This window comes from Dryobates pubescens, chromosome 31, assembly GCF_014839835.1.
Source record: "Dryobates pubescens isolate bDryPub1 chromosome 31, bDryPub1.pri, whole genome shotgun sequence".
Lineage (NCBI taxonomy): Eukaryota > Metazoa > Chordata > Aves > Piciformes > Picidae > Dryobates > Dryobates pubescens.
The window spans coordinates 1,170,365-1,182,791 of NC_071642.1; the positions used below are offsets into that span (position 1 = coordinate 1,170,365).

A 12,427-nucleotide genomic window follows, 5' to 3' on the forward strand; every position below is an offset into this window, starting at 1 on the left:
AGCCGCTGGCACGGATGGAAAGGACAGATGCTGCTGCTGCTCCATCATGTGGAAGGGAACTCCCCAGCACGAAGGGGCAGGATTGACCCCAGGGAATTAAAACGGGGCTTGGAGCCACCTTGTGAGGAGGGGAAGGGAGGCTCCGAGCCGCCAGGGCTGTCAAAGGTCCGTCGCGGGGCCGCTGGAAGGCAAAGGAGGAGCTGAGCCCCGCGGTTCCAGCCGGGGTTGAGCAGCTCAGCTGCTCCGGGACAGGAGCTCTGCAGAGGAGCTGAGCCCAAGCTTTGTTGGTCCTGAGGCAGACAGTGAACAGAGCTTGGCTGTGCCCCAAACCTCAGGGGGAGAGAAGGAAAACCCACCAAGGGCACCAGCACCACCCCCAGAGGACCCCAACTGGTGAACAGCAAGATCTGAGCACCCAGAGTGAGGGGAGGCTTTGACAGGGCTGGGGTGTCAAAGTGGGGTGCTGGTGGTAGAGTAGGGTGCTGCTCCCTCCCAGTCCCATGGAGCTGAGGACCAGCAGCGTCCTGCCCCATCATTATGTGGTCAATGCCCAGAGCTCTGCCTGGAATGTTTCATCAGAGGGCAGATCGAGACTGGAGAGGAGGAAGAAATCCTTGACAGTGAGGGTGGGGAGGCACTGGCACAGGCTGCCCAGCGAGGCTGTGGCTGCCTCCTCCCTGGAGGTGCTTAAGGCCAGGCTGGATGAGGCCTTGAGCAAGCTGGGCTGGTGGGAGGTGTCCCTGCCCATGGCTGGGGGGTGGCACTGGCTGATCTTGAAGGTCCCTTGCAGCCCAAACCATCCCACGAGTCTCCGATGGGAGCAGGCTTGCCTGCGCTCCCCTGCCTCGTGACCTGACTTGTTATTGTCGACTAAACTGGGTCAGTACCCGAGATGAGACTTGGCTTTAAAAGGCAGGGTCCTGGAGAAGCCAACACTTGTGCAGGGTGCGCTCAGGGCATCGCTTGGGCAAGACATCCTCGGTGCATCAACGCCCACCCTGTGCCCCCCACGCCCTCGGGAGCCAGGACGCCTGCTCCACTCGCTGCCTGCCCCCTGAAGGGTCCCTGCCCGGGGATCCAGGCTGCTGTGTGTGTGGGACGCAGGAGCCGTGGCGCAGGAGGAGCTGCTGGCCAGCTGCCCACGTGCCTCCGCAGGGCTGGGCATCACTCGTATGGCGTAGCTGGCACCTGCCAGGGAAACCTCCCTTCTCCAGTGCCCCAGAACCGCAGCCACGTGCAGGCAGCCGCACAGCGCTTCCCATTCCTCCCCCAGTCCGCCTCCAGGGACGGGGACTCCGCCACCTCCCTGGACAGCCTGTTCCAACCCCTGACCACTTCTCACAGGCGAGAAATTGTTCCTCGTGCCAAGGAGTGCCCAAGAGCCGTGTGGCCGTGGCACCTGGGGCCACGCTCTGGTGGCCAGGGTGGTGTTGGCTTGCCGGTTGGACTGGGTGATCTCAGAGGGCTTTTCCAACCCAAACCATTCTCTGTGAGGAGAGGTCTCCCGGCCAGGGCGTGCGCTTCAGACACGACCTGCCCGCAGCCACCAGCGCCGGTACCGGAGCGCTGCCCAGCGGCAGCCAGCCGGGCCCGGGCCGGAGCCGCCCCGGCAAAGCCTGGGAGCCTCTCTATCAGCAGCCCGCTTGGCCCACACAAGGACTTGGCTGCCAAAGTGATTAAAGGGCAACCTAAGGAACTCAAAGAGAATTCTTGACACGGAGCCTGCTGCGCCTGGGAGGGCTCCTGCCATGTCTGTTGATTTAAATTTAATGGAATTTCGGTGGTGAGCTAATTAAAGAGGAATTGATTAGTTAAGAGGCAGTCAGAGCAGTTTAACCGCCGCAGACTTGATGACTTTCGGTGTTCTCTTTAGCAAAACCTTTCCCAGTTCTGGAGCTTTCTGCACGTAGAGACGGCGAAGGGGAGGGGGGGAACGAACCAGGAGAGCAGCCAAGCAGGACCCGGCCGCGGAGGCGTTGCTGGAGGAGGGGACAGGAGGGGGACACCTCCCAGGCCGAGGGCTCCGCCGGGCTCAGCTGAAGGCAGAGACCTGCCCCGAAGCCAAGGTGTGAACTGCAGCGAGCCAGCTGCGCCGGGGAGGGCCCGGAGAGGGGCAGCAAAGCTGGGGAAGGGTCTGGAGAACAGGGCTGGGGAGGAGCGGCTGGGGCCCCGTGTTACAGCCAAGGGCTGATGGGGACAAGATACTGCTGGGAGCTTCCGGGGGGACTCCAGAAGGGAAGGCTTCCCCTTGAGGACAGGTGGGCACTGGAACCACCTCCCAAGGGCAGCAGTGGAGTCCCCTCCGCTGGGCAGGATGAAGGGTGCTGGGCCAGCTCCCCCCAGCCCCTCCATCACCCAGCAGGGATGGCCCAGATGGTCCTTGGGGTGCCTCACAACCTGGCACTGAGTGAACTGGGCACAGGCTGTGTCACACAGTGGGTACCGACCATGCAGAGACACCTGAGTGCTGTGTGCCAGCCTTGTGCCATCACACAGGGGGCAGCCACCATGCAGAGACACCTGAGTGCTGTGTGCCAGCCCTGTGCCATCACACAGGGGGCAGCCACCATGCAGAGACACCTGAGTGCTGTGTGCCAGCCTTGTGCCATCACACAGGGGGCAGCCACCATGCACAGACACCTGAGTGCTGTGTGCCAGCCCTGTGCCATCACACAGGGGGCAGCCACCATGCACAGACACCTGAGTGCTGTGTGCCAGCCTTGTGCCATCACACAGGGGGCAGCCACCATGCACAGGCACCTGAGTGCTGTGTGCCAGCCTTGTGCCATCACACAGGGGGCAGCCACCATGCAGAGACACCTGAGTGCTGTGTGCCAGCCTTGTGCCATCACACAGTGGGCAGCCACCATGCAGAGACACCTGAGTGCTGTGTGCCAGCCTTGCTCTGTCACACAGAGGGCTCCAGTCTTCAGCCATCACATGAGGTGCTGCAGCTGCTGTCACTGGGGTGCCCCAGCCCCTGTCACTGCCACACTGGGTGCCAGTGCCCCTGGGTGCCCTATCCCCTGTCACTGCCACACTGGGTGCCGGTGCCCCTGGGTGCCCTATCCCCTGTCACTGCCACACTGGGTGCCGGTGCCCCTGGGTGCCCTATCCCCTGTCACTGCCACACTGGGTGCCGGTGCCCCTGGGTGCCCTATCCCCTGTCACTGCCACACTGGGTGCCCTATCCCCTGTCACTGCCACACTGGGTGCCCTATCCCCTGTCACTGCCACACTGGGTGCCAGTGCCCCTGGGTGCCCTATCCCCTGTCACTGCCACACTGGGTGCCCTATCCCCTGTCACTGCCACACTGGGTGCCGGTGCCCCTGGGTGCCCTATCCCCTGTCACTGCCACACTGGGTGCCGGTGCCCCTGGGTGCCCTATCCCCTGTCACTGCCACACTGGGTGCCGGTGCCCCTGGGTGCCCTATCCCCTGTCACTGCCACACTGGGTGCCGGTGCCCCTGGGTGCCCTATCCCCTGTCACTGCCACACTGGGTGCCGGTGCCCCTGGGTGCCCTATCCCCTGTCACTGCCACACTGGGTGCCGGTGCCCCTGGGTGCCCTATCCCCTGTCACTGCCACACTGGGTGCCGGTGCCCCTGGGTGCCCTATCCCCTGTCACTGCCACACTGGGTGCCGGTGCCCCTGGGTGCCCCAGCCCCTGTCACTGCCACACTGGGTGCCGGTGCCCCTGGGTGCCCTATCCCCTGTCACTGCCACACTGGGTGCCGGTGCCCCTGGGTGCCCTATCCCCTGTCACTGCCACACTGGGTGCCGATGCCCCTGGGTGCCCCAGCCCCTGTCACTGCCACACTGGGTGCCGGTGTCCCTGCCGCTGCCATTGGCTGCTCGGTGCCCTCGCACGCGCGTGTCACCGCCGCCTCGTGCCGCGGCCCGCGTGACCTCCGGCCTGCCTCGCGCTGCACCCCCCCCCCCGCGGCCCCCCCCACATCCCCCCCCCCGCCTCACGCCCCCCTCCGGTGCGCAGCGCGAGCGCGCGCGGGGGCGGCGGCGCGCAGAGCCGGGGGCGCGCACGGGGAGGGCAGCTGAGGACAGGGGGGAGGGAGCGCGAGGCCGCGCCCGCCTCCGCCCCCCCGCGTCTGGCGCGTCGGTCGGGCCCGGCCCGGCCCGGCCCCGGCGCCTCATTGTGCTTCGCCTCACGCCGGCCCAAGATGGCGGCGGCGCCGGAGAGCCCCGCGAGCCGCTAACGACAATAGAGGGAGGCTGAGGGGAGCGGGCGCCCCCGCCGGCACCGGCCTGCCCTCCCCGCCTCTCCCGCCGCTCCCCCCCCCCCCTCCCCTCCCGCCGCCGCCGCCGCACCTCGCACACGCCCCCGGCCGGGCCTGGCCGCCACACCCCACCCCGGCCGGCCCCTCTAGCATGGTGCGGGGCCGCCGCCGCCTCCTTCTCCGGCTGCCGACATGGGCGAGAGGCTGGAGCTCCGGCTGAAGTCGCCCGTGGGAGCCGAGCCCGCCGTCTACCCCTGGCCGCTGCCCGTCTACGTGAGTATGGCCCCGGCCCGGCACCTGCCCCGCTCCCTGTCAGCGCCGCCCGCTCCCCGGGCCCGGCCGCCCCGCTCAGCCCCGCCGGCCGCGGCTGGCCTCCCTCGGCTGCTGCCCCCCGCCCCGGCCGCTCTCTGTCACTTGTTAGTCGCCGCGTTCGTGGGAGCCGGGGGCGCTCCGGAGCCGGCAGCGCTGCCCCGGCGGGGCCGGGGGGTGAAGGGGCCGGCGGCTCCCCCAGCCCCGGGTGCCGCTGCTCTCGCCGGGAAGTCAGATCCCCAATTTCTTATGGTAATTGGTTGACTAAACTGAAGGGCGGGGAGGAGGAGGACTGCTTAATGAAAAGTTTCGGTGTTTTCCCCGGCTCGGGCTCGTGGAACCGGCTCAGCACCGCAGCCGTCCCCGGCGCCCTGACGCCGGGAGGAGGTTGTTCCCCCCCCGCCTCGCCGGCGTTACCGATGGCTTCGGGTGGTCCCCGCAAACCGGTGGCAGGAATGGAAATAAAGAGGGGAGAAGCCTTGCTCGTGGGGCAGGGGAGCCGGGGGGGGGGGGGTTGTTCGCCGTGGGTAGGTGCCGGTGGGCTCGGCGGGGCCGGTGGGCTCGGCGGGGCCGTCGGCTGCGCTCCCCTGGAGCCGGGGGTGCCCTTGGAGCCGAGCAGCAGCCGAGCCAGGTCTGGCAGTTGATGGCAGCCGTAGTCCGCATGCTTTCAAATGAAATGTCACTTGTCCCTGCTCGGCTCCGTCAGCGGCAGGGCTGGGTCTCCTTTCCATTCCTTTCCCCTCCCCAACTTGCCTGACTTTTCCCAGCCTCTCCTGAGCCCCGAGTGAGATCTGTGACCTTGATAGCAGTGTCCCTGCTCAGATTGGTGACAGCCTCAACAGAGGCGAACGGCTGGAGGGGTGGTGGTGGGGAGGGGGGGGGTTGGTGTGTGTGTGTGTGCAGGGTTCCTGCCAATCCCTGAAGGGATTTTCACCCTTTTGAGAGCAGCTTCTAAAAGGAAGAATCTCCCCCCCGCCCCCTTCCCTATTTTACTCGGCTGAGCGTTCCTTGTGTTCCAGGCTTTGCTCTGGTTAGGTGTGCAGGGAGAACATGCTGGGACACAAGCTGGGGCAGCTGATCTCGCTGGCATGGCCACGGTGACGTGTTTGTGTGTGCGAATGATTGGAAATGCCTCGCTTGTGGCAGGGCAGATGACTCTGCCCTCCCTATCTGCGTCCTGCCTGCGGGGGCTGCCGGGGCAGATGACTCTGCCCTCCCTATCTGCGTCCTGCCTGCCTGCGGGGGCTGCCGGGGCAGATGACTCTGCCCTCCCTATCTGCGTCCTGCCTGCCTGCGGGGGCTGCCGGGGCAGATGACTCTGCCCTCCCTATCTGCAGCCTGCCTTTGGGGCTGCCGGGGCAGATGACTCTGCCCTCCCTCTCTGCAGGCTGCCCGCCTGCGGGGGCTGCCGGGGCCGTGTCTGTGGTTCGCAGGCAGCCCTCCTGCGCGGTGCCGCCGGCAGCGCGGAGCCGCCGGCGGGGCCGGGGGGCTGCGGCGTGCGGGGGCAGCGCGGCCGCTCCTGCCCGGGCAGCTCTCTCCCTCGGTTGTGTTTTTGTTCGTTCGTTCCCGGGCGCGCGCTCTCGCTTAAATTTTTTTGCAGAAACTGAAAGTAGAGCGATGACCAATTCCAGTTCCCTTCCTGTCACCCAGCGCTTCTAGCTCCTGCCTCCGAGCAGGTTGGGCGTGAAGCCGGAGGTTAAAGGGGACGCGGCTTTAGGGGGTTCGCCTGCCGCCGTTCCTAAGGGTTTTATGCAGAGGCACAAAACTTCCTCCCGTCCTACAACCCCCCCAAATCGCAACCTTTAGCCTTCCCCCACCCCTTTATGTACAGTCATAAAGACTCCTGCAGGCTTAAATCCGCCCCAAGTCACAACCTTCCCCCCTCCCACCCCCCAAATCACCACCTCCAACCCACACCCCCCTTTTAGAGGTATTCCTGCGGGCTTAAAAACACCCAAACAAATCACACCCTCTAACCTCCTACCCCTGTATGTACTGCCACAAAACTCCCTACAGGCTTCAACCCCCCCAGATCCCAACCTCCCCCCAGATCCCAACCTCCCCTCCCCCTTGGAGATATTGACCAAAATTCCTACAGAGCTTCAAAGCAACCCAAACAAATCACAACCTCCAACCCTCCCTCCTCCTCCCCTTCCCGAGTGTTTGTTTTCATGCTGTTTGCGGCATGGGAAGGAAGGATTTGGGTTAATTTTAGGCAAACTCCAGCAGCTGGTTCTGAAAATGGCAGAGAAAACAACATTTATTTTTTTCCCCCCTTCTTTCCCTGCCTGCTCACAAGTGCAGAGGAGCTGCCCCCCTGCCTCGCCCCCCGCAAGCCCCAACCGCGCTGCCGTCCCACCAGCTCCTTGCTTTAGGGCTGCAGGTCGTTTCCAGGGGGCTGCGTGGGACACACACACACGCACACAGAAGCGGCTCTGTGGTTCCTCCGGAGCCTATCAGTGTGCCAGGCTGCAGCTCCGGGGAGGGCAGGATCACGCCGCATGTTCCCGGGGCGTGCGCTTGCGTCCGTGGGCTCCCCTGCGGGCACGCAGGCACCGTGGGTTCCCCTGCAGGCACGCGTGCTTCGTGGGCTGTCCTGCGGGCACGCAGGCGCCGTGGGCTCACACACAGGCGCCGTGGGCTGTCCTGCGGGCACACAGGCGCCGTGAACTCACACACAGGCGCCGTGGGCTCTCCTGCAAGCTCCCACACGCACCCCGTGGGCTCCCAGCGGCGCCGCTGGCCGCTCTGCCCTCTGCGGCGGCGCCTGGGCTCCGGAGCCGTGCGGAGGGACCTCGCTGCTGGCTCCTCCGGGGCCCTGCCGCCGCCGTGCTCCGCTGAGCCGCAGGCTGCCGTCGGCGGCCGGCAGAGCCCTGCGCTGGCGGCAGAGCCCTGCGCTGGCAGCAGGGTCCCTGTGCCGCGGTGCTTTGAGCTCAGCTTTGTCTGACGTAAGCAGAACATTTCTTAGTTTCACCTCTCTCTGCTGCTCGCTTCCCTGGCAGCGAGCTGGGGCACCTGGGCCGATCGATGCCCTCCCCGCAGGTTTATTTAGCGCTGTTCTCGCTGCTCCCCGCTGTGTCCTCCGAGGATCTCTTTTTCCCGAGGGAGCTGGGGGGGGAAGGGGAGTGGAGACTCTCAGCCCTTGCCGATGGTGCTCGGTGAGGATGGCAGCGATGGCAGCGGCTCGGCAGCAGCGATGGCAGCGATGGCAGCGGCTCGGCAGCAGCTCTGCCAGCGGCAGAGGCTCAGCGGCACTGCAGCCCTGCTGCTCGCCGTGATGCAACCTCCCCTTGAGTAACTTGGCTATTTTTGTGCTCTTACTACACCTTAAATTAGCAGCACGGCTGAGGCTGAGGGCTAATCCCTGCCCTTAATGGGTGCCTGCATCGATAACCTCTCCGTTTATTGCAGGCCTGCTGCTTGCGGAGCAGCCGGGGGGGGGGGTCTGGGGGTGTCCTCTTCGCCTCTTCAGCCGCATCGCAGCTCAGCTGGCAGTGCCGCTCGCTGGGCAGGCCGGAGGAGCCGGGGAGGGTGATGTGAAACATCAATTTCCCTGGCGGGTGTCATGAGGGCCGTGGGAGGGGAGAGCCGAGCGGCGGCGGTGCAGCTCCAGCCTCCCCCTGGCTGAGACGCAAACCCCGGAGCCTGGCTCCGGCTCCCGGCAGAGGCCGCGGGGTCGCCGGCGGAGCCCAGGGGTGAGCGGTCGTGTCCGGAGCAGGCTGTGATGAGTAAGTGGAGTGAGTGCAGGGTGAGTAATCTCTCCTCATGACTCACCCAAAGATTCTTTTTCTGATGTTGACCTCTGGGGGTTTTCTGCTGCGTGCTCGGCTGCGGCAGAGCCGGAGGGAGTTGATTGCTTTTGTGTGCCGCTCAACTTCCTGGCTCCCACCTACCTGCCCTGTTTTTAGCCGGCTCGAGGTTGTCACAGACCAGCAGTGCTGCCTTAGGACTTCTAATTTTGGTGCTGGGTGAGCTTCAGGCGTGGATACAGGAAGGCTGTTGTGTGCTCACGCTGGGGCGGGAGCAGCGTGGATGGATTTAGGTTCATGATTCACGGAGCCATCGAATGGCTCAGGTTGAGAGGGAACTTCAAGATCCTCCGGCTCCAACCCCCCTGCCACGGGCAGGGACACCTCCCACCAGCCCAGGTTGCTCAAGGCCTCCTCCAGCCTGGCCTTGAACACCTCCAGGGAGGAGGAGGAATCCACAGCCCCCCTGGGCAGCCTGTGCCAGAGCCTCCCCACCCTCCCAGCAAAGAATTTCTTCCTAGATCTCCAGTCTCAGTGTCCCCTCCCCAAGCTTCAGTCCATCCGCTCTTGTCCTGTCACTCCCAGCCCTTGTCAGAAGCTCCTCCCCAGCTTTCCTGTAGCCCCTTCGGCTCCTGGAAGGCAGCTCCGAGGTCTCCCCGGAGCCGCTGGTGGTCTGCAATAGGCCAGCGCCCGCGGGGGATGGCATTTGTAGGCAGATTTGACCATTGACATGCACAGCTTGGTGCTTAGAGGCAGATCAGGGGGACACAAAGGGTGAGGTCCCCCTGGCAGCTCCAGGCCTGGCAGGTATTTAGGTTTGTTGCGGAGAGCTGTCCTTAGCTTGGTTCATTCTCTTGTCTCTGCCTTTGGCTGTGAATATTTATTAGCTCTGCACAGGGGAGAGGTTGTTTTTCATACCCTGACAAGTTCTGCCTAATCTGTGAGGTGTCTGAGGTTGTACTTTGAACTCCTCTTGACAGCAGTTCCTGCTGAAGCTGTCCCAGCCCCCCCTGCCTGTGTGGGGAGAGGTGTGGGGGGGAGTGGGGTGGGGTGGGGGTTTTTGTGTGTGTGTTTTCAGTCTGGATCTGTTCCACGATCGGGTCTGGCACAGTTCTGCTGGCACAGCTCTGGCACCAGGGAGGGATTGCTTGCATACAGATCAGAGCAACAGGAGGCTTCAGAGCTGCTGGAGCCCGATTGTCACCAAACTCTGCACTGTGTGGAAGTCTGTTCCTGCCAGCACCTGCCTCAGCTCCAGGACACTGCTGCAGTTATCTCCTCTCCTCCAGGCTTGCACCCAGAGGGCTCTTGCAGCCTGATCAAAGTCAGTGTGGGTGCTGCCAGAGAGGGGCACAGCCCGGGGGCTGGCACTGGTGCTGCCTTTGGGTGGCTCAGGCTGGCACTGTGGCTGCAGGTGGCTGGCTGAGCTGCTGAGGGCTGTGCAAGGCCTTGCAAGTTTCAGAGCCCAGCCTCTGCCTGCCTTGCTCTTGTCTCCTGGCAGACCCTCCCTGGGGTGCTCAGTGGCAGAAGGTAACTGCAGCCCTCCCTGCCTGCCAGGTTTCTGTGTGGTGTGTTGCCCCCCAGCCAGTTTGACCCCTGAGGGCTGGGCACCGGTGTGGCAGTGCCTGGGAGCTGCTCCTGCGGCCCAGGCTGCTGCAGGCAACTGGAGCCCAGCAGGGTTCTGCTCTGGGTGTCACAGGGTTGGAAAAGATCATCGAATCCAACCAGCAACCCGACACCACCACGGCCCCAAGGGCCATGGCTACACCTCCAGGGCTGGGGCTGCACCTCCTCCCTGGGCAGCCTGTGCCAAGCCCTGGCCACTCTGGCAGCAAAGGAATTGTTCCTCGTGTCCACCCTAAGCCTCCCCTGGCACAGCTTCAGGCCATTTCCTTCTCACCCCTGATCCTAGGGGGCAGAGACCAACCCCCACCTCACTCCAACCTCCTTTCAGGTTCTTCTACCACTTCAGTTCCTGTTGTCCAGCCTGGGAATGTCAGCCCCTTGCCTCTGCCCCAAGTGCTGGTTGTGCCCATCCTGCCGGGCTGAGGCATCCCTGCCCCGAGCTGCAGCCTCCAAATTAGCAACTGGGATGTTAAGTCTGGCTTGAATAATTCATGGCTGTCCCCCTGCTCCTCCTCCTTGCTGCTTTGCCACCCAGCTCTCACGGTAAACATCTCTCCCTGCCTGGCTGAGCGGTGTGGAGCCAGCACCCCGCAGCTGCTGGGCAGCACCTGGGGTAGGAGCTGCCGGCAGTGGACTTTGTGCAGGTGGAAAGGTGCAGAGTGTGGGCTGGGGCTCTTCTCTTTCCTCCCCCATGATGTGTGAGAAGGCTGAGAGCCCTTTGTCTTCCTCCCCACCCCGGACCTTAACCCCTTCCCGAAGCTGTGCACCCCAGGGGCAGGCAGCGACCAGGAGAACCCCAGGGAGAGTCGGTTGGGAGCTGCAGGGCAGAGCTGAGCCCCAAAGCCTGTCCTGCACTTCAGTGCTTTCCGTGCGTGTCGCTCAGCTTCGCCTCCCTTCGGCTGCCCCGGCAGGGGGGTCGGGGTGGGAGCTGCTGCCGAGGTGCCCCAGCGGGGCAGGAGCAGCGCAGGAGGGTCCTGAGCTGGCCCTGGAGCTGCCCTGCCGGGGCTGCTGCCGGGGGTGGTCCTGAGCCTCTGGCTGGCCCCCGGCCAGCAGCCCTCGCAGCCTCCCCGCACAGCCTCAGCCCTTCCTCTCCCGGGGCCCTGCCGGGAGCCAGCCTCACGTCCTTCACGTGCTGCTGGGCTGCCTCTGGGGGGGCTGTGCCGGAGGGGGCAGGGGGGCAGCCGGGACAGGGCTGCCTGAGCCGCGGTGCGGAGCCCGCCGGCAGGGGCTGTGCCGGTGCTGCCGGGGGCTGCGTGTGGGGCAGGCAGCTCTCACCTCGGACGGCTCCAAATAGCTGAGCTGGGGAACAACAACTGTCCCGGCGTGCTCGGAGCCTCCCCCCCGCCCCGGGCCGCGGTCTGACTCACGCCGCTTCCCAGGGCAGCCCTGCCGCACGCAGGAGGGGGTGGCGGAGCAGAGGAAGCTGCTGAGCTGACTCTGCCAGGCCCCCACCGCCCCCAAAAACCCCCAAGCCTCCTCGGCCCCTGAGTAATCGTCCTGCGAGCCGGCTGGGCTCGGCGGGGTTCGGCAGCGCTCGGCGGGGTTCGGCGGGGCTCGGCAGCAGTCGGCTGGGCTCGGCAGGGCTCGGCGGGGCTGGCAGGGCTCGGCAGGGCTGGCAGGGCTGGCAGGGCTCGGCGGGGCTGGCAGGGCTCGGCAGGGCTGGCAGGGCTGGCAGGGCTCGGCGGGGCTGGCAGGGCTGGCAGGGCTGGCAGGGCTCGGCAGGGCTCGGCAGGGCTGGCAGGGCTGGCAGGGCTCGGCGGGGCTGGCAGGGCTGGCAGGGCTGGCAGGGCTCGGCAGGGCTCGGCAGGGCTGGCAGGGCTGGCAGGGCTCGGCGGGGCTGGCAGGGCTGGCTGGGCTCGGCTAGGCTCGGCGGGGCTCGGCGGGGTTCGGCAGCGCTCGGCGGGGTTCGGCAGCGCTCGGCGGGGCTCGGCAGCAGTCGGCAGGGCTGGCAGCGCTCGGACGGGCTCGGCAGGGCTCGGCAGGGCTGGCAGGGCTCGGCAGGGCTCGGCAGGGCTCGGCAGGGCTGCGCTGGCGCCGCGCTCGCTGCCGCCCGGGCTGCCTGTGGGGAGAGCTTTGCGGAGGTGACTCAGGGCTGAGAGGAACTTCCCTGCCCAAGAGAAAGGCAACTTCAGCAGGCTTCCGATTCCTCACCACCCCCTGCCCTCCCCGGGTCTGCAGCGCAGGGGGGGGGCGTGGGGGGGGTGGGGAGGACCGGGAGCGGTGTAAGGCTGGGGCGCGACTGAGTCACTTCCAGGGCGCTCGGGCTGGCAGCAGGCAGCAGCGAAGGGCAGGGCTGGCACGGTGCCATCGCGGGCCGAGGGCAGCGCTGGCACGGTGCCATCGCGGGCCGAGGGCAGCCCGGCACGGTGACATCGCGGGCCGAGGGCAGGGCTGGCACGGTGACATCGCGGGCCGAGGGCAGAGCTGGCACGGTGCCATCGCGGGCCGAGGGCAGCCCGGCACGGTGACATCGCGGGCCGAGGGCAGCGCTGGCACGGTGACATCGC

The 12,427-nt window shown here is 66.0% G+C and overlaps 1 protein-coding gene across 1 annotated transcript in view; it reads left to right on the plus strand.

Moving 5' to 3' along the window:
- Nucleotides 1-4,296: 4,296 nt before the first annotated feature.
- Nucleotides 4,297-12,427, plus strand: part of DOT1L (DOT1 like histone lysine methyltransferase) — a 49,370-nt gene continuing 41,239 nt past the window's right edge. The window contains exon 1 of the mRNA XM_054175117.1: nt 4,297-4,509. Within this exon, the coding sequence (XP_054031092.1) occupies nt 4,429-4,509 (81 nt within the window). The 5' untranslated portion in view covers nt 4,297-4,428. The remainder of the gene's footprint in view (nt 4,510-12,427) is intronic.